Source organism: Cervus elaphus, chromosome 33 (genome assembly GCF_910594005.1).
Source record: "Cervus elaphus chromosome 33, mCerEla1.1, whole genome shotgun sequence".
In the NCBI taxonomy this organism is placed as follows: Eukaryota; Metazoa; Chordata; class Mammalia; order Artiodactyla; family Cervidae; genus Cervus; species Cervus elaphus.
Genome location: NC_057847.1, coordinates 39,806,573 through 39,827,942, shown reverse-complemented (window position 1 = coordinate 39,827,942; position 21,370 = coordinate 39,806,573). Strand labels below are relative to the sequence as shown.

Here is a 21,370-nt window from a genome sequence, read left to right as displayed (position 1 = left end):
CCGCTCCCCCAGGTGGACCACTTGGATAAGAAAGGCCAGTGCGCGCTGGTCCACAGTGCGCTGAGGGGCCACGGCGACGTTCTCCGCTACCTGCTGACCTGCGAGTGGTCTTTGGGCCCACCCCAGCCAGGCGCGCTGAGGAAGAGCCAAGCCTTGCAGCAGGCCCTGACTGCGGCCGCCAGCATGGGCCACAGCGCGGTGAGTGCGGCCTTTCCCAGGGCACTTCTGGGAAAACGGGAGCCCAGTGTGTGGGCACTTCGCACTCACCTTCTTCCAAGTTGCCGGCTTGTGATGCACTGAAGGAATGAAAGGAAATGAGGGTTTCCAAAAAGAGCAGTTGGTTTCACCACGTGTAAAGATGTCCTGCTGTTATCATACCCCTCCTGTGAGTGGAAGTGGGCGGGGGGCTGGGGAGCTCCCGCCCGGAGCCCCTGCAGCTGCTTACTCTCTGCTCTGCCTCCTGTCTTCCTGTCTTCCTTCCTTGTTCTGTTTTCACCCTCGAGTCCTGCTCTCCTCTCCTTTTCCCGCTTTGACTCATCCTTTTGTCCTTGTGGTCTTTTAACAATAATCACATGGAATCCTGTTCCTAAACTTGTTCTTGAGTATTCGAAGGATTTTTAAAAATAGAGCTGTTTAAAATAGAACATGCTCTGGTAGCATGTAAGAGTGCTTGTCATTTGCAGTTCCTACGCTGAAGGAAAACTTCGTGCAGTAGTTACATCAAGCACTTATTTCTGGCAGATGGCAGTATTCCTCGATTCGAAGATTTTGTTGTCACCTCCTGACCCATGTGTCTGTGAAGTTAATAATATTTTACCCTTTTTCTTCCATGTATTTCTCCCTCTGTGTTGTCTTCAGGCAATTAGGGTTGCCAATGTTTCTAAGATTCTTCCCCACAATGACTTTGTACCAAAGTAAATGTGCCAAATGTAAATGTACCAAATGTAAAATGTAAATGTACCAAAGTAAATTTGGGTACAAAGCTGGCTGGCTGACTTTTACCATTTAAAACACTGGAGCAGATACACATATACACGCAGCTAGCTGGCTTATTGTCGGCATTTAAAATGTCAAAAATACACATATACACTGCTTCAACCATGACAATATATTGCAGCAAGTTGAATACAGAAGCATATAAGAAAAAGAAGCTATCTTCTCTTAGGACAGGCATAAAAGAAATTTATAGAAGTGTAAAACAATGCTAGTCAAGTTAATATGTTTTAGTTTTGGAGAAAAATACTCTTTTTCATAAAAAATGAAAACGTACATTTCATAAAAATGTATTAAACATTACTATATAGTGGGTTTATTGTTTTTTAGATTAAAAATACAAATAAATATTTTTAAAGACCCATTTACATAGATACAGAGAGAACGTGTTAAATTGACATATTTGAATATGGATGTTTTTCCTTTTTAAACTGTTCCCTAAATCTGCATGGGTCCAGAAGGTGAAATATCATCTTAGGAAGGACAGCAAAGCCACGTTGGATATAACCCTAGTCTCGGGCTGTTGTGAAACTGGCTGTGAGGAGCTGTGGAAAAGCAGCCGCATGGCCAGCCACAGCTTCATGGCGAAGGACAGGGCTCATTCACCAAAAGGCTTGAGGGTTGTGTTAGTTTCCACATGCTGCTGTAGTAAGTGACCACAGACTTCGGTGGCTTGAAGCAGCCTGTTCTGGAGGTCAGAAGGCTGAAATTAAGTTGGGTCAGGAAGCCGATGTTTCTTTTGGAGGCTTCAGAGTAGGGTGTTTCTCTCTCTTTTTTTTTTCTCTAACTTCTGGAAGCCACCTTACTCCTTAGCTTGTGGCCCTGCCTCTGTCTTCAGAGTGTGTTTCCTGTCATCTCACCTCATCCTTCCCTTGACCCTGGTTCCTCCTGTCCCTCTTACAAAGAGCTGTGATCGTATCAAGTATCTATACAATACACACCGTGATAATGCAGGATAATCATCCCGTTTCAAGATTCGCAGTCACATCTGCAAGCCCTCTCTTCCCACGTAAGGTGACATTCACGGGTTTTCTGACTAGGATGTGGGGCCCTTATTGTGAGTGGACTGGGAACCTGGAAGATGGCCAGTCTTCTGCTCTCCTGTGGCTGCCGGTGAGCAGGGTGGAGGCTGACTCCGGTTCAGGGCTCAGATACTTCTAGCTCCCTGCCCCCACCCCTGTGACGCACCCTGCTGTTTGACAGAGGGAGAAGAATAATGTGAGTGGAAAAAGCATTTGAAGCAGCATTATTTTATTGAAAAGGTATATACATCACCTTGTTTTCCTTCCTTGTGAAAAAAGGGATTCACCATCTTCTGGCGATTTATGCAGAAGCTGCACTCTGTATGATCTCCCCTGTCCTTTGTTGATGAGCCTGGCATATTTGGGTCATGCTGGAATTCATTAGAATTCTGAGTACCTAGTAATCCTGAACAGTGTTGCCGAAATTCACTTTTTTTTTTTCTTCTTCTTCTCAAAGTGAAAGTGTGAATAGCATACGAATTATGCTGGAAAACCATTTTCATTATATTCTCTCTCCTTGTGCAGCATGAGATAATCATGGTTAAAAAACAACACGTTCTCTCCTTTGATACACAGGATATAATAAGCGCATATGGCTTTGAAAACTCATTAAATCACCTTGCCACTTCTGACAGGTGCTCCAGTGCTTGCTGGGACTGGAAAAGGAACATGAAATAGACGTCAATGGCACAGACACGCTGTGGGGAGAAACAGGTAATTATGGTTCCACTGCTTGTAGTTGGGGCCAAGTAGCTCCTTGATGTTCTAGCCGCCATTTTGGCCTAGTTGTCTTAAGAATGACATGGGATGCATCTGGGCCTATTGTTATCACAAAGCATTTGAAGTTAGGAGCTTTTGAAACTTCCCAAATGATGACTAAAACTTTTCTAGAAGCAAGTGCAGTTTGAATCATTTTGCATTAGACCAGCAGTTCCTGTGCCTCTGATGAATGTCAGCTAGAAATACCCAAATAAGGCCGTGCTTTCCACCTTGCTGAGTGTTTTCGTGTCCTAAGCAACCTGGTCATCCTGTGACTGTGTACCGTGAGCAGGGCAGAACTTCCAGCCCCGTGTTCAGGTGAATCCAAGGTGAATCCAAGTGAATTCAGGTGAATCCAAGGTGAAATCAAGGAAGGCTCTGACCTGCCTTCTCCAGAGTAAGACTCAGTCCTCATGCAGCCTGCATAACAGACTGAATACCAGCTACCGAGGCCGTATCCTTTGGTGTCAGATGTGTGTTTTGAACTGTAGTGTGGGTGAGTAAGTCTCCAGGAAGATCTGAGTTGGCTACTTCTCAGGTTAATATTAATATAAATAACGCTGCTTTGAAATTTTCCATTTGACTGAATTGGTCTTAGAAGTGTGAGACTTTATCAGTTGCTCTTTATCAAATGTAACCAAAGGTGTTTAACATGCATTTCCAGGCTGTGTCCTTTGCATGACTTCAATGTCTCCTGCACAGATTTATTTCCAACTGCTTCTCAATCATTTCCTAACCAGCCAAACAGTGGTGTGTAGAGTCCCTCAGCTAACTCATACTTAGGAAAAGCCTCAAAGAGTTTCTTGATGGGTAGCACAGGTGCTCAGCCCCACAACTTCCTCCCCACTGCTCCTCCTCCCCTGTCAACCCCCCCACCCCACTCCACTGTAGATGATGCCAGGCGCGTGCATGGGGCTTACAGTGCTAGTTGTGGTGATGTGGGTGGTGGGCTGGCAGCAGGGGGTGGTGTTAAGGGGCAAGAGAGGTGGCGTGTCTGCTAGGTTCAGGGAGAGTGCAGGACTCACAGACGGGTTTAGATTATGCTTGGGGTCCACGTGTATAGATGTAAATATTGGCCTTAATTCCTGATGGAGTCTTCCCCCCAGCCATTTCAATAGTATGGGCTACTCCATATTTGGTGAAAGTTTCCACCACTTCCTATTGTGCTGTGGGCCTCAGGGTAGCCCACAGGCCAGCGCATGGCTTTCTTTGTGCTTCTCCGGAAGGCCAGATCCCTGTCCTCTGTGGCCTGCAGGCAGGGTCTTGCCTCTTTGTCAAATGAGGTGAATAATCCTGCTGTCTAGGATCTGGTGAAGACTGAAAGAGATGTAACAGTCTTGGCCAGACGTTCCCAATGGTCAGAACCCCTGGGGCAGTTGAGCCTAGAAGTTCTGATTCATTAGGTGTGTGTGACTTAACACACACACACACACACACACACACACACACACACACACACACACACACACACACACACACACACACACACACACACACACAGCCTAGAAGTTCTGATTCATTAGGTGTGTGTGACTTCACACACACACTCACACACACACACTCACACACACACACACACACACGTCTGTGCTCAGTCTCAGTCTGACAATTATGTCTGACTCTCTGTGACCCCATGGACTGTAGGCTGCCAGGCTCCTCTGTCCAAGGGATTCTCCAGGCAAGAATACTGGAGGGGGTTGCCATGCCCTCCTCCAGGGATCAAACCCGAGTCTCTTGCGTCTCCTGCATTGGCAGGCAGATTCTTAACCACTGCACCACCTGGGAAGGATAGGACACTCTTTTCCTAAATGTCCACCCAGGTGATTTCAGGGTCTCTGTGGCCTCGGGACAAATAGAGAATCACTGTGAGCAGCTATTTTAAGTGCCGGCCTCACAGGGACACTCATGAGAGGAGCCGTGATGACGATGGGGGTCAGTGCTAGTACCTGTAACACCCCTCACTTAGCTCAATAAGAATCTCTGATCTTTAATATTAGAGGGGTGTTTTCTTTCTGGGCAAAAAAAAAAAAAAAAAAAAAAAGAAGAAATGCAGAGACGGCTTTGACTGGAGGGCTCTGTTTATGTGGTCCGTTTTTTCTCGAGATGACCAGTTCTGAGTTTCAGTAAGCACCTTCCTTCCTTCCCCCTTGAGAATCTGCTAGGTTGTAGACTAAAGCATGTAAGAGAAACTATAGGCTCCCATCAACCTCAGTGAAAGGATGAATAATGGTTCAGCTTCTCCCTTGCAAAGCGTCGTGTATAACCTTCAGACCACTCTGCAGCCTGAGAAGCAGGTCATAGCTTTTCTCTGCAGGCAGTAAACCTGAATTTCCTCAGTCGAGAGTGTGAGGGATTTTTCAAAAAATTTAAACCAAGAGAAAGCTAAACACTATTTCTCAGGCTTAGAAGCCCCAGCTGTACTCTGTGGCTGCATGTCAGTAACACCAGTCTTGCCTGCTCTGCATTTTTCTGTCTGATATTTTTCTCCTATGTTCTTTCAGAAATGTCCACCCATGTCTGCTACTACAGACCGTCCTGATTTCCAGAGGAAATCAGGTTGTCAGTGGTTGTCAGAGGAACACTTTGAAATCTTGCAGAGGAAGTTTTAGATGAGGGAACATCTGCATATATGGCGCTTTGCGCAGATGTGTACTGCATTGCCCAGATTGTGAGGACTGTGATTGGGATTCAGCCACACAGGGTCCACATTACCTGACATCAAATGCCTTCTGGAAGAGACGGCCCCAATGATGACAGCCTGAGTCGATGGGGCAGCTCATAGTCCTTGTCCTCGGCTTCTTGCTTGGTTCCCTAGCCTGTGTGGGTTGCATGCTCTGTGCGCTGTTTCTAATTGCTAAAGACTCGCAGAATGAAAGCAGCTGCTTTCCTTCCTGGTTTGATCCTCGTTCCTGGGTGTAGTCAATGGTGGTTTGTGCCTAAAACACTCTAGGATGGAACTTGCCTGTCTCTGGCCGCAGCTTGAGGGTAGGATCCCAAGAGTTCATTCAGGTCTGTGCAGTGTAGATTAGCTATGGACAACTTGGATTTAAAATACCAGCTGATGGGCTTCCTGCAGGGTCTCTGTGGTCTGTTCTTGGCTCACCTGCCCAGCTTTGATGGTGTCCATGCAGTGCTACACTGCCCTGTTTAAAACTCAGCTACCGGAGCTGAGCTCTAAATCAGCTATCTCTCCTGGTTTTGGAGAGCAGAGAGCCTAATTTATGTAAGTTTCCCTTTCCACCAATCTCTCGAGCCATTTGCTTTTTATGTCTATTTGGTTTTTAGATCCAGCCCTTCAGAATCATTCCTGTAGCTCTTCAGCACTTTCCCTTGTTCTCACGCAAATAAAGGAGTGTGACACTCACTCCAGTGGAAGAAGAGTGAGGAAAAAGCTCGGAGCTCCCAAGGAGTGGGCTTGGGGTTCGTCTCCACCCAGAAGCTCTGCCTGTGTGGCTGCCGAGGCCCCCTGCCCATGACATTCACACAAACAGCCTTGGTCAAACAGCCTTGATCCTGTAGTTTCTGGGCAGCCTGAACCATGACAAAACCCATCAGATGCTCAAGTTATCTGCTTCAGGCATTCCACAGTCATGACAAACAAGTGCTGGCTCCCACGAAGTCTTGACCTAACTGAGTTACTGTTTTCTTGTCAGTGTTCGATGGGAATCAGCCTGATAAAATGATTAGAAATGCTTAACTGGTGACCTCATGCTGCTGTGAATTGTCAGAGGAACTGTGCTTCCAAAATCCAGGCATCTCTCACGTCTGTGAGCCTGCTGTCTGTCTCTAGTCAGAACCTCTTGCTCTTTAGGGGAATAGAAACGCTTCTATTTCAGCGAATATGCCTGTTTTGTAAGCAAAATGTTCCCAGCGCTGACTCCTTGGGGTCACATTGCAGTTCCCTGCTTAGTGCTTACTGCTTATAAATGTGATTGTTGATGTTGCTTATCTGATGAAAGCTTATTGTGCCTACATTATGGGTTTCAGGAGGGCAGGACTCTCCAAGTCTCCTGTGCTCTGCTTTCTGTAGTCACTGTGTCTGGTCTCATGTCCTGTAGAACTTTCTGTGATGATGGAAAGGATTGCTATCTGTACGTCCAGCCTGGGAGCCACTAGCCACTGGTCTTGTCTGGTGCCTGGTACACAGCTGTTGACTGAGCAGACAGGTGTAACTTTTAGGGTAGGTAACACTCACCTTGCAGAATAATTTGGGAGAAATTGTGTTTTTGGAGGGAAGAGATCAGGAGCCCGTTGCTCATTGGGACCTGGCTCAATGTGTCTTGTCTGCCATAGTGCAGGTCATGTGCTACTGGACTCCAGGCTGGCTTAGATGCCCTCAACCCAGTCATCTATGTGACTGGGTCCTGTACTGCATCTTTTGAAACACCTAGCTATTAGCAACTACCCTTGGCATGGACATGACTGACAGGCCAAGATGGCCCATGCCAGCCCCATCTTTGTGTGCATGACATCTCCCTCCCCACACCGCCAGCCCGACTGCCAACCCCCGATGTGCTGTGCCCTGTTGTCCTTTGGAAATCCTTCTCACTGCTTCCTAGTTGGTTGCAGCAGGCTTGGAGCCCTGGCTTCACACATGGGTAGGACGCCATCCTGCCTGTCAGCCAACTGCTCCCAAGGACTGCCCTTCCCTAAGTTATGAACTGAGATGCCCCATCAGAGGTAGTTAGATGTCTCACTGAAATGTTTCATGTCAAGTATTCTTTTATGTTGTTCTTGCTTTTTTAGTTGGTAAATACTTGCCAAAGAAATTTAATCATTATAAATATTGTCTTTATTGCTAAAGCTGTTAAGAACACTATATTTTCCTCAATTTCCAAGAAGGGTTGAATTTTCTCCCCAGTAAATCAAATGGGATTTTTAGCTGCATAACCTTCATTATCATCATTTGTGGAGGCAGTTTAGTCCAGCATGTATGCCAGTCATGGGTCACTCTTCTCTAATTCTGCGTGGAATTCTGGATGGGACTTGAGTCTCAGCCCAGCCCCTCAGCTGGGTGTGAGACATTTCCAGACCAGTTTTGGGGGAGGGTCCTCACCCCTGTTTCCTTATGGGACCAGGAAGCCAGAATATGAGTTGTTTTTCATCTTTGCTGTTTTAAAAGTTTCTCTCTTGTTTCCATTCAATTGCTTCAGTTTCCACTCTGGGACTCTGCCTGTCCTTCTTGGGTGGGGGCGGTGAGGTGTCCCTCAGCCCTCACTGCAGGGACCGTGGACAGCTGAGCTCATCACACCCAAAGCCGCCCCAGAACTCTGTACGTGAACATCAGGCAACAGGATGCCTTGTGGTTGATTTAAAAAGAACCCTCTATTCTTTCAGATTTTACCTTAGGTTTTTTTTGGAGAGAGTAGGGCTCTTATTTGTTAAGAATTTAAAGGAAATTTGAGACTTCTGGATTGAGTTTGGCCTTCACACCAGTTAGGTACCTCTCAAGGCAGAATTCAGGTGAGAGACTAGAAGGAAAACAACTGATCGTTACTTGTTGGGACATGTGGAGAATTTACATGAAGGAATTTGCTTTGTAGAGACAAGCAAGTGACTTCTGCTGTACAGTTTTTGGAGGTCCTGGGGAGGTCTCATCAGTATTGCTGGGAAGTCCTTGTTTAGGCATTCCTTCCTCTGCTACGGTTTGCTTTAGAAAAGAGCGGTGAGATGGGTGGAAATCCAGATTTCTGTCCATTCTGAACAAGGTAAAAGTTTTGGCTGTCCTAAGCATAAAAGCCTGAAAGAGGGGGTAACCCAGGACCTTAGAGACTATGAGGGTGGGGATAACCTAGAAGCGGGGTGATCCAGCATTCTGGATGGAGGGGGCAACCCAGGCCCTCAGAAGGGAGGGGAAGGTGGGTAACCCAGAACCCTGGAGAGGATGGGAAGGGTAACTCAGGACCCTAAAGGGTGGGAAATGGGGAGGGGGGTGACCCAGGACTGTGAGAGGGGAAGGACAAAGTGGGGTAATGTAGGCACTGGAGGAGGAGGTAACTCGGGCTCTGGAAGGAGCTGAAGATGGGCATAGGGTCACTCTAACAATAGAGGGGATTGGGGTGAGAAGGGGAGGGACCGGGTGTATCCACACCCTGTCCCCTTCCTGCCCTAGAAGGCACCTGGGGTTTGCCCCTGACATGGTGACCTGTCCTCTGCTGAGAGGACAGCAGGAATCAACTGACTGTGTGTCTCAGTCTTGCAGGGCAGGTGAGGGGCAAGGAGGCAGCCCATGGAAGCCCACAGAAGCATCTCAGGTGCATATGGACTGGTGGCTTGACCGCTTACCAGGACCGTGTGCCCCACCTCCATTGTGCTGCTTTTGCTGTACACAGAGACCTTTGTTCTAGTGAGTTCCTTCCTTTTGATTAAAAAACAAAACCTGGGCTTTGTGCATGCAAAACATGCACTCCTTTGCATTTTGGTAGCTTAGAGCATCTTTACCCACAAACATGGCTGCTTGTTCTTTGGGACATTCCCTCCTAGCTCAGGAGGTTCACCTGCTCTCCTGTCGAAAAGTCATCTTGATTGTTTAAAATTCTTGTTGAAATATATTTGGATTATTTCTGTTTTTAAGCCTGGGCACTAGTGGTAAAGAATCTGCCTGCCAGTGCAGGAGATGCAAGAGACACAGTTTTGATCCCTGGGTCTGGAAGAGGAGAAGGAAATGGCAACCCACTCCAGTATTTATGCCTGGGGAATCCCGTGGACAGAGGAGCCTAGTGGGCTACAGACCGTGGGGTCTCAAAGAGTCAGATGCGACTGAGCACGCACACACTTGTGTAGTACGGTTTTGTCAGAAGGTCCCCCTTTTGCACTGATCCCTCATGTGGGGTCCTGCATTTAACTCTGCTCTCCTCAGCTCACGTGTATCCCTTTGAGGAGAGGAGGGAACAGCACAATGTACATGCTTTAAATAATGCGGTGTGTAAGAGGATCTGCCCAAAATGTGAGCATTCTCAGCACACTTTAGAAGTGACAGCTGGTCAGAGCTGCAATCTTCTGATAGATTTTTGGCACAAAGTCTGTATGGAACGTGATTTATGTCATCCCATATTTTAGGAAATTGTTTTTAAATTGAATTTATGTTATTTATAGCACACATTATCCCTCAAAGGACTTGATGAGGCTTCTTTGAAATAAAATATATAAGGAAAGGAAGAAAAGGTGTCAGAAACAGGACATGAGGAACAGCATGGATATTCCTGCCGTAATGCCCTGCATGTTTGCCAGGCTGAGTGACTGTTTTGGCCTTAGGATGCCGTGTGACCGGAGTGAGAACGGAACACAGTCATTGCAGATTATTCTTACTGTCTGTGGGAGAAAGTTTAACAATTCTTCAGGAGAAGGAAAGTATTTTCTGGTACCCTTGTTGTAGAACAACATTCTTAGTCTGATTGGTTGAATATTTTTTAAAAGGAGATTCTTTAGGGGCCAAAGTGTGAGAGTTAAGAACTCAGACTCCAACTGGACTCCCTGGCATCAAAATGCTTTCATGCCTCCCACTAGCTGTGTGACCTTAGATGAGTTTAACTTAGATGGTTTAACTTCTCTGGGCCATATTTTCCTCATCAGTAAAACCAGGATGAGTGGTACTTGCCTCATAGACATTAGTTGTGTATTAAATAAATGTGTGAATTTGAAGGACCATCAAGTGTCCTGTAGGAAGCACTTTACAAATATCAGAGTATATTATTAAAATGTCAGAATCTTATTTTCCTCCTGAGGGGAGATGAGCTCAAGGTCCTTCTAACTCTGCTATCTTTATTTTTATTTATTTTTTCTTTTCCCACTCTGCCATCTTTAATCTCACATTGCACTGTTTTCTTATCCTTCTTTAAAAGTTCTAAAAACCTAGTTTCCTTAGAATCACAAAGCGCATCATTGAAAGAGACTATAAGGGACAAAGAAGTTTGGTTCCATGTGAAGTCCTGTGGCAGTTGCACACTTTATTTCTTTAAAACAATTCCTTGGCACCTTGAGGTTCATGTTTAATCTGTGTACAGAGACGGACAGCGTGTTTTCACTCTAGAACTGGTCGCACATCAGGAGTGTCTTGGTTCCTCACATCTGGTTCCTGCCTTGCTTTATAAATAGTTCACTGGGAAATGGGCTGATACAGCGGGGGAGGCAACATTTTCATGTGCCGCTTGGTTGCTGCCTGTTGCCTTGTAACAGAGGTTCCCTCTCCTTGACCCCACCGAGGCCTGCAGCTGCAGGCCCTCCTGGGAGACTTGTGCCAAATGCTGAATGATAAGGAAGGGTCAGAACAATGAGGAAGGTGTTCCAAACAGCCTTCAGGGAGTGTTCGGGCAGTACTGGCTTCCCATTCGTAAGGTCACCCTCCAGCACGGGCATCTGCCAAGGCTAGGGGTGCCGGAGGCTCCTGGGAGTTCACCTCCCGGAGCAATGGCGTTTTCCAGTCAGAGCAATCTTTATTGTGTGTCGTTTTATCCTTTGCATTGTTGAGGGCTCAGGTCTTTGTGGAGATGAAGAATTTATAGCTGTTGGGAAGTTTATTCTTTTCATGGAAGCCTCCTCCTCCCTCAACCAGGAAGGAAATGCCTCACAAAACAAGGCTATAAGCTTGGGTTTTTTATAAATGCAGTCCTAGAAGGTGGAGGAGGGGGTGTCCCCTGGCTTTCTGGGAGGGGTCAGGGAGCTACTTCCATTCAGTCAGAGACCTTTGGGACCAGCCTGTCTGAATGGCAGTCCTGCCCAGACTCACAGGGGCAGCAAAGTGAAATACAGGCTGAGTAACCTCTGGGGTAACAACTTCTCCAGAGGCCAGTTATTAGAAAGTGCAAGGGGAGGGGCTGCCACTCCCAAAGAGGTTTAAAAAACTGAAATTCCAAATTATTTTTCTAAGCATCATAGTTTAGATAAGAGAGCTGAGAGACTCCCAGCATTCCATGATACCTTTCACCTTTGTTCTCCTCCAGCCGAGGTTCCATCTTCACTACCTTTGTCACATCTAATGGTTTCCATCTTGGTCACAACTCATTGACATTTATGCAAACCCTGCTGCTTACTGCAGTTCATTTTCCATCCATTTTTCTGAGAGATGGGAAAAACCAGTATGTTAGGAAACAAAGTGCACCCGTAAGCACAAGCGCAGAGCCAAGCTGAGCCCCTTGGCCCCCATCCGTCCCTCTCACGGCCATCTCATCCGGCAGGAAGTGCTTCTGCGGCTGCAGCTGGCTCCTGTGCTCAGCTCGGGCCTGGGAGGGCGGCCTGGGTCATCAGTGTATGAAGTAAGAGGAGGTCACTGTCCAGAAACAGGGAACTGCCTGTGTGTGTGCTCCGACCTGTCACCCTTCTAAGGACAGAAGCATGTCAGGGCCGGGGGCGACAGTCCATTGTTGAAACCCCCAGGCCTGTTAAGCCACACATCCCCGTGTGTGTGTGAAAGAGAGACAGACCTGGCATAAAATGTCATAAACAGCCCTGTTTATGGAATAACTAGGTTCCAGGTGAGTTGACAGTTGAGTTTTTTTTAAATCATGTCTTTGCCCGGAGAACTTCAGTTCGTAAAAGATTCCTGCAAATGATCCATTTAAGCAAGAACCATCTCTCCCTGATGTTTTCAGTGAGGGTCTCGTATTTCTGAGTGTGAATCGGGTTTTCTTAAGATGAACAACTGCCACGACAAATCTCCTCATGCTCTGAAGACAGAAGATGGTACTGCCGCGGAAAAATTTTAGTCAGAAAATTATATATGCCTTCATGGGAATGTAGCTACAAAAATGCCATCTTGTTGAGGATTTTGCTAGTGGGCGAAATTATGTTCAGTGTGGGTCTTGAGAACTGCCGTGAGCTCACAGATATTTAGAGCCCACCTCCTTTTCATTCCAAGTCCTTTTTCTCCCTCCTTCCTCTTTAAATTCCCTTTGCCTGAAGCCAGGGTCTTGCCACTCTGTTAGGTGCTTGCTCCTCCTGTCCTGCTCCCTCCCCCTTCTTCTCTGGCCAGGCCGAGTGCACTGACCCTCGTCGGAAGCTGGTGGTCAGCCTGGAGGACAGTGTTTTTCCAGCAGAATAGCTGGAATTCCTGGGCAGAATTCTGCTGTGGTTTTGTTTTGTTTAAGCATGTGGTTCACTGTCTTCAGTCTCCCTTGTTTCTGAATATGGCATTCTTAAATCCTTGTGGCTGGTGGAACTTGAGATGCCCGCCCCGCCACCACCAGCCTCAGGGGTCCTGATGACACCAAAGATTCAGTCTGAGTTGAAAAGGGGAAACACAGGTCCCACTGTTTGGGGCGTCGTTTGAAAGTGAGAGCCTGGTTAAGAATTTGTGATCCCTGTTAGGCCAACTGTGTGGGACTTCAGTCTGTGCTGAGAGGCACTTTACCATCTCAAAGGCAGGCTGATCACCGGAAGTGCAGCCAGTCCGGCTGGAAGGGAAGACAGGGAATCCAGCCCGGTCTCTGGGCGGCACTCTTCTCCGACTTCAGCTGCTCTAACTTCTGGCTCTTCTGGCGCCTTCTTCAAACACAGGGTCCTATTTTTAGTGCTGGGCTGTCATTTTTGATGTGCTGTTGTTGCCCAAAAAAAAAAAAAGTCAGTGGCAGCTGCAAAAGAAATCTTGGTTTAAAGGCCCCGTTTATAATGCAGATGGAACTTGTTTACCAAATAAGAGAGACTGGAATGTCACGGTGGATCAGCCGCTCATCAAATGGAAGAGCCTTGAGCTTGCTCAGTCCATGCCGTCCTGCCCACATCTGGCCATGTGCAGCGCGTGTGCCTGTTCTGTGCCACAGTCAGCTCCCTGCAGAGGAAGGGCTCCCTAACCGTAGGAAAGTCTCCGAGGAGTTGCAGGCCCAGGTAGTAGCTCACATCCTCCATGTCACAAACCAGCCCCGGGTATTCAGATCCGTCTGAACCGAAACCAGTATATATATACCTAAACCAGTATAAATACTAGTCTGTTTACAGTGTTTATATATAATTTATTTACAAACTTAGACATGTGACGGGTGGTGATGAGCCTGTTGGTATAACACAGGTAGGAATGGCACCTGGGGTCAAGACCCTTGGTCGCGTCCACTCCATCCATCCGTGGTTTGTTCTGGTTTGCCCCATCTTCAGAAAACTGGTAAAGCAGACAGGATTTCTTTGTCCCTCCAAGGGAGATGGGGTCTCTATGTCACAATTTTGTCCTTTGCTGTGTGTGGTCCTGGGAGTTAAGCCATGGCCAGGTCAAGACAGGTGGAGTAGGAATGCTGTCTGTCCTGAGGGGTGTCTGGAGAGGACACACTCCTGAGCCCCCAGTTCCCCACTTCAGCCATCTGGGTGCTGGGAGACCCCAGGTTCACAGGGGAGCTGGGCCCCGCCTTCTTGGAAAGGGGGCAGCTGGGGGCCTGTCCTGGAGCCTCCCAGTAATGCTCAGTTCCAACCTGTTACCCTGTGTGTTCTTTGTTTTGTTCCTTGGAATCAGTGTTAAATTCGGGAGACTGACCCATCGCACTGCATTTAGCTGTGTAGCATTTATTGTGGTTGCCGTATAGTGTTCACACTGTGATCGGTTGATGGGGTTGGTGGTTCACGCCAGCTGGGCTGCTCCAGCTCAGGGCTGTGACGAGCACACATCTCTCTGTGCTCCATAGGCACCTCTGCTCCAGGGGCACCTCCAGGCACACGTCTGCACCTGGGTTGTTGGGAGGAAGGATGGGAACATCTTCCACCAGCAGTGGGTCTCATTTTTGCAGTCACTTGGACTGCCTGTGAGGTTGGGCACTTTTCATGAGTTACTGGCCTTTGGTCTTCACCTTTTGTGAACGGCCTACTGCTGTGTTTTCCCAGTTTTCATACTGAGGCATCTGACTGATTTGTAGGAATGCCAGGAGTTTGTAGGGGTGAGGCTGTATTTAAAGAAGAATTGCCCCAGGACTAGAGCTGCAGCGTCAGGCTCAAGCTTCTCCTTCCTTCTCTGCATTGTAGACACCCTTCCTGCCGTGTCTGTCTCCCACCCTCATGCCTTCCTGTCCTCTGCCGAAGAGCGTCGTCCTGGCCGGGGTTGTCCCCCACAACCTGCCACTGTCCTTCCCTCTGGACAGTGGTTCACATGCCATAGCAGAAGTCTCCTCTTCTAACTGAACCCCGTCCTCTACTCATGCTCCTCCCCACCCCCATTATGTACCATGATTGAGAGTGGAGAGGCGCAGCAGCTGCCATGCAGTGGTCCTGGGGATTCCTGTCATGTATTCTTTCCCTTCACATAGTTCCTGCTTTGTCCTTGGCTGCCTCCCTGCAGAGCGTCCCCTGCCAGCGGCAGCTGCCTGCCTCAGGGCCAAACTGGGCACACAAGTCCCTCCACAGTCTACTCATCCTTTTTTTTTTTTCTCGACATCCTTTTTTCTCGACATTCTTAGTCCAGAATCTGGACTTGTTACGGAGATTCTAAGCTCCATGAAGGCAGGGATGATATGATGCACTCTCACTGTCTCAGTATTTATTAGTTCTTGTGGATTGAAATGTATGACTTTAGGGGGAGAAGAGAGGCTGGACAGTAATGCTGATCTCTGTGTTTGTGTTGCCCCATCTGTTGTTGTCTCTTACTGTGAAAAAAGATGACAATAGAACACACGCTTTGTGGCTCCTGAATCTGCATTTGGGCTGGGATTGTCGAGACGGCTCTCATAGATGGAGCTGCCGTGAGAGAGTGGCTTGGTGGGGTCTGGGGCTCCATTTCCAAGATAGCCCACGGACACAGTAGCTGGGGTTGCTGGCTGTCTGCTGGGATGTCAGCCACACACAGCTTCTCCTAGTGGTCTCATCTCAAGGCTGCTTGGGCTTCCTTACAGCATAGCATCTGGTTCCAAGGCGTGTTCCAAGGAATCGGAAGCTGCCCTCAGGGCCTGGGCCCACACACTGGTGCAGCATCATTTCTGCTGTATTCTGTTGGTCAAAGGTGTCACAGAGCCCACCCAGATTCAATGGGGGCAGCGTGTGTGGTCCCCTTCCTCTCAGGGTGGGGGGTGGTGTGTGTCAGAGAATCTGTGGCCTTTGGCTGCCGCCATGTGGCTATCATGCTAACCGTCTCCTCCTCCCTGTAGCCCTGACGGCCGCTGCTGGACGAGGCAAGCTGGAGGTCTGTGAGCTGCTGTTGGAGCGTGGGGCTGCCGTGTCTCGGACTAACAGGAGAGGGGTCCCTCCACTGTTCTGCGCAGCACGCCAGGGGCATTGGCAGGTACACAGGGGACCCCAGAGGCTTCAGAAACAGTGGTTGGGAAAAGTGCCCATCGCCCCTGCTCTGGACCCTGTCTTTCTCACATTCTTGGCATCTACTTGTACTGGGAGTCCTGCAACATCAGGGCAGACATCTGACCGGCTAGCATAGTCAGCTATGTGGGCTGGTAACCAGGTCAGAGACCCATAGCCACTTCATTTTAACTGAGGAAGGGAGTGGAGCTGGGTGGAAGCCCGTCATGGCATCAGGAGATTTGCTGTAACAGAGTTGTTGGCATAACACTATGACCCATTTGTCCAGCGTACTTGGGAGAGGAGTGGTCCTGCTATACTCTTTGGGTAAGGAAGTGTCTCCCTCTGGTCCTGCAGTGTGATTCAGGCTGCTTTCTTTTACTGGGAGTGATGTGCTGCTGCTCTTAATTAAGGGATCCCTGAGAGCAGCGGTTTAGTCTTGCCTTCCTTCATTTTATAAACACTGACCATGTATCTACCCCATGCCTGGCACCAGGTTACACACAGCTGCATAAAAACAAACTGCTCTCACCACATCCTTTATGGGAAGAATTTTCTAGACCCACGTTTACATCGTGGAGTCGCGACCCTTCTGATTCCTGCCAACTCTGTCAGTAGGAGCCTTGAGGGCACCCCACCAAGGTTTTGGCTTTTCTCCTTTCCGGTTTTAAAAGCTTGGTTTGGACCGCCCATTCCCTGTTACTCTCTCAGCTCCCTGTGATGTCCTGGCTAATCCTCTCTCCAGGTCTTAGTGTCCCCTGAGTGGTGAGGAAGCTTGGAAGTGTTTGTTAGTGTGTCCAGAATGAGAAAGCAGTGGGAATACGCCCCCTTCTGTGTGGTGGCATTAAAATGTGGTCCTGGAGGGAGAGAAGCTGGAACGCTGCCCCCTAGGCAGAGCAGTTCCCGTGGGGAGGATCATTGTAGGAGATGCTTGTCTGGTTTTTTTGGTCCCCCTTTCACCATGTACTGTTTAAAGGCATAACTTTGAGGCAGAGACTCTTGTCCAGGAAGCCTTGGTAAAATCCCCCTGGTGTGAGGGTCCAGCTGTCCCTGGGGAGAGGGTAGGTGTTTCCCCACCAAGAACTTGGCATCAGTACCCTGTGGGGCCCTGGCTCACTCCATTTAGTTCTGCTCAGCTGCTCCATAGTGGCTGTCCTGTCATTGCCTGACTGTGCTCAGGATCCCCCTCTCCTTCAAATTGCTGCCTTGTATGTGCCTGTTTTATAGATAGAGTAATGAATTGGGCATGTTAAAAAGAGCATATATTTGAAAGAAGAGCCTGTTCAAAGAAATAAAACATAAAGATTTTACAAGCCCCACGGATCACATAACCTAAAGGGGTTTTTGAAAAGAAGAGAGTCCTTTCATTCCTCTTAGAGGTGGAACAACCAGCTCCAGCAGAGAGCACGTCATTTCAGATGCAGTGGCAAGTGTGTGATCCCGAGTGTTCCTTTCAGATTGTTAGGTTGCTGTTGGACCACGGCTGTGACGTGAACCTAAGTGACAAGCAGGGCCGGACGCCCCTCATGGTGGCTGCTTGCGAAGGGCACCTGAGCACCGTGGAATTTCTCCTTTCAAAAGGTAGCGGCACTGTCCCCCTTGAGGACTTCTCTTGGGTGGACAAAGAAAAGAGCTTTGGCAGCCCCATTTAGTACTTCCTGATTCAGTTTTTTTTAAAAAATCTCTTTATTAAGTCTTTTTGTTATGGACGTTTTCTGCCTTGCACACAAGCAGAGGGTTTAGGGGTGCGTCCCATGTACCCATTGCTCAGCTACAGCAGGAACGATCGTTTCACCTGTCAGCTTCAGATTTCACCAGCCTGATGGCCACATTCTGCAAGCCAGGCCCCTACAGATGCGGAAGGGTTTGCTCTGGTCTGGCCTTTCCGAAGTCACATTTATTGAATGGGCTTCTCTTTCAGGTGCCGCCCTTTCTTCTCTGGACAAGGAGGGTCTGTCGGCATTAAGCTGGGCATGTCTGAAAGGTCACAGGGCTGTTGTCCAGTTCCTAGTGGAGGAGGGAGCCGAGATCGACCAGACGGACAAGAACGGCCGCAGCCCCCTGGACCTGGCCGCCTTCTACGGCGATGCGGAGACCGTAGGTACCGCGGTGGCCATGCTCCCCACCCGCGCCAGGCGGGCCAGGCCGCGTACTGATCTGGGATCTGAGCCGTCCCCAAGTGTGTGTGATATTGGCCCAGTGTGGCTGGGGTGTACGCGTGTGCCGTGGGGTGGCTTTCGTTTTCTGCTAGTTCTGTGACATGTGGTCTGTTTCAGAACTGGAGTAAAGATTTTGATAGAATCATAAAAGCTTAAAATTCCATGATGATAAACTGCCCACACATACACAGATGCAACACACATCCATGAGTATGTGTATGCACATGCATATGTAGTTTTATTTTCTTATAATTTTCATAGAAATAGAATTCCTATATAGTTCATTTAAAAATAAGTTTTATATATGTGAGAAATTATTGGTCAAATAATTAGTTGGTTTGCTTTTAAATCAATGCAGCTTTGTCTTGAAATAATATAAAATGTTTTGGGCACTGTCTTTATCTCTTTGTCAAATGCCTGAGTCCCTAACTGAGGAATGAAGGAATAAAACCTTAATAAATGAAGAACCACAAAATGTCTTTCAGGGAAAAACTGCATCTTTGTCAGTCTCTACATCCCATGCACCAAGCAGGTGTTGGAGGAATGTTCAGCTCCTTGAGAATGATCATTTATGAATAGTTACGTGTGTCTAACATGAGAATTAGTCAGGCAGACAGGTGTTGCTGGGAGCTGTGGACCTTGGGGTGGAAGCCATCCCAACCCTGCACATCTGTGCCTGATGCTTTTAAAAGGCAGGAATATTAGAATTTAATGGTCACAATTTCCTGGGCATTATAAATTGTACAAAAGTGTTGATTTTCAAAAACAGCTATTTAACTAAACCTCACAGCTCCACACTTTCTTTCTCTGTTTTTGTTACCTTACCAGATCCTCTAGTTTATCACCATTAGGGAAGAGTGAAGGAGCTTAGTATTCTATCATTTAAAAAAAAAAATTGGGGTATAGACACATAACATAAAATTTACCATTGTACCCATTCCTGAGTGAAGACTTCAGTAGTGTTACATACACTTCACACTGTCGTGCAGCCAAAGCCCAGGCTCTTTTTGTATCTTGTAAAGCTGAAGCAGCACCCACTAAACAGTACGTCCTTGTTACCACCCCTCACCCCCAGCTTCTGGCAGCCATCTTTCTATCAATACTTTCTGTTTCTCTGAATGACAGCTTTTGGTCCTTCATACAAGTGGAATCATACAATATTTGTCTTTTTGTGACTGACTTATTTCACTCAGCATTATGTCTTCTAGGTTTGTCCATGTCATAGCATGTGTCAGGATGCCCTTAAGGCTGAGTAATATTCCATTTATGTATTTGCTTCATTTTGTTAATCCACTCATCCACTCAGCGGGCATGTGCATTGCTTCTACCTCTTGGCTATTATGAATAGTGCTGTTATGAACATGGGTATGCAAATATTTCATCGAGATCTTGCAAATTCTTGGAGATCTATCCATTCTCTTGAATAGATACTCAGAAGTAAGATTGCTAAATCAAGTGGTAATGCTATTCTTAATTTCTTGAGGAACCTTCATACTGTGTCCATAGTGGTTACATCCTATCAGCAATGCGCATGGGTACCTGTTTCTCCATATCCTCTCAACACTTATTTTCTGTTTTACTCTTTTTTTTTTTTTAACAGTAGCCATCCTAATAGTTAATAACTTGTGTCTTTGATTTGCAGTTCCCTAGTGATGAACATTTTCTCACATGTTTATTGGCCATTTGTATGTCGTCTTTGGAAAAATGTCTGTTCATATACTTTGCCTATTTTTTCAGTTTTATTGAAGTATAGTTGATTTACAGTGTGCTAATTTCTGTGCAGAATGACTCAGTTATATATATATATATACACATACATATATATATATATATACTTTTTAATATTCTGTCCATTATGGCTTATCACAGCTTTGCCTATTTTTAAATTGGGTTATTTGAGGCTTTTGTTGTTGAGTTGTCAGAGTTCTTTACATATCCTGGATATTAATCCCTCTAGTGTTAGTTTGTGAACAGCTGGTATACTGATAGGATGTATCAGATCCACATGAAAATCTAAGTAATCTACAGATTTTTCCAGTGAGTAGAGCACTTTTACTGGCAGTTTCTGTTTCTATCAAACCATAGTGTGGTTTTTCCTGTTGTTCTCTGTTTAGCCCAAGTGACAGTTGTTTTGTCATATCAAGTCAGTCTTGGTAGCATGGTCTTAAGCTTTCCATCTTTACAGTCCCTATATTCAATCTCTTTCCTATGCCTTAAAAGTGAATTATAATTGGGTCTGGCGGATCCCAGCCTTTTCAGGTTCTTGTATCCAGGTTGTGTGGATCTGAGTATTTCTGGAGTGCCTATTGCCGTAACCTGGTAGCACATTGGAGCTATGGCAGAAGGCTGCGTCCTAATAAGTAATTGGAGATGAAAAAGTGACTGTCTCTCATCTCTGTGGCCTGGGAAGTAGGGTGAGGAAGGCAGGTGAAGGCGTGCATGCACCTGTCTGTGGTATGGGTGCGCGGACATACTCCCCACTCCCTTCTGGAGCATCTACCTGCCTTCCTCACTGCCAACATCAAAATCACTTTAGCAGGGCAGGTTTGAGCTGTGGGTTGCAATTTCTCTGCTTTGTCCCATGTCAACTTTATTTCCATTCTAGGATCCCATTAGGCCAGAGGCCTCCGAGATCGGAGTAGAACTAAGATCGCCAGCTTCTGCCCCAGCTGCGGCATCGGGCGAGGCGAGGGCTGCTCTGCCTGTGCCCTCAGGGCCTGTGCTCCCTCTCTGCAGGTGCTGTATCTGGTGGACAAGGGGGCTGTGATTGAGCACGTGGACCACAGCGGGATGCGGCCCTTGGACAGAGCCATCGGCTGTCGGAACACATCTGTAGTGGTTACGCTGCTGAGGAAAGGAGCCAAATTAGGTCAGTGAACGCCTCAGCACAACAACAGGAAGGGTAGCTTCCGATTTTAGAGGATGTGAGGCACTATATTCTGGGGGGCTCCGTGGGGAGGGGCTAAGGGTGGGTGGGCAAGAGCTGGCGGGTGGTTGTTATGAGCAGGCGAGTGTGAGGACCACTGTTTGGGAGGCGGCGTCTAGTCTGCTAGGAAGGGCAGTGGCAACCCCAGCACAGTTCTGGGAGAGAAAGTTCTCAGGACTTAACAGAGACAAGATGGGTGACGTAAGCATATCGAGGCTGAGAGCTCTGAGAGGTGGGACCTTGGCACACAGTTCAGAGTGTGGTGAAGGGCACCCAGACAGCACTGGCTTTTTCTGGTTTCATGTCAGACCTCTGTC

The 21,370-nt window shown here is 47.4% G+C and overlaps 1 protein-coding gene across 11 annotated transcripts in view; it reads left to right on the top strand.

The window, feature by feature from the left end:
• The window catches only part of TANC1 (tetratricopeptide repeat, ankyrin repeat and coiled-coil containing 1), a 241,903-nt gene that overhangs the window by 212,435 nt on the left and 8,098 nt on the right, over positions 1-21,370 (top strand). For all 11 annotated transcript variants that reach the window (XM_043894132.1, XM_043894129.1, XM_043894127.1 and 8 more), the window contains 6 exons: positions 13-198; positions 2,651-2,729; positions 15,824-15,957; positions 17,426-17,549; positions 17,890-18,065; positions 20,864-20,996. In XM_043894132.1, coding sequence (XP_043750067.1) covers positions 13-198; positions 2,651-2,729; positions 15,824-15,957; positions 17,426-17,549; positions 17,890-18,065; positions 20,864-20,996 — 832 coding nt within the window. The remainder of the gene's footprint in view (positions 1-12; positions 199-2,650; positions 2,730-15,823; positions 15,958-17,425; positions 17,550-17,889; positions 18,066-20,863; positions 20,997-21,370) is intronic.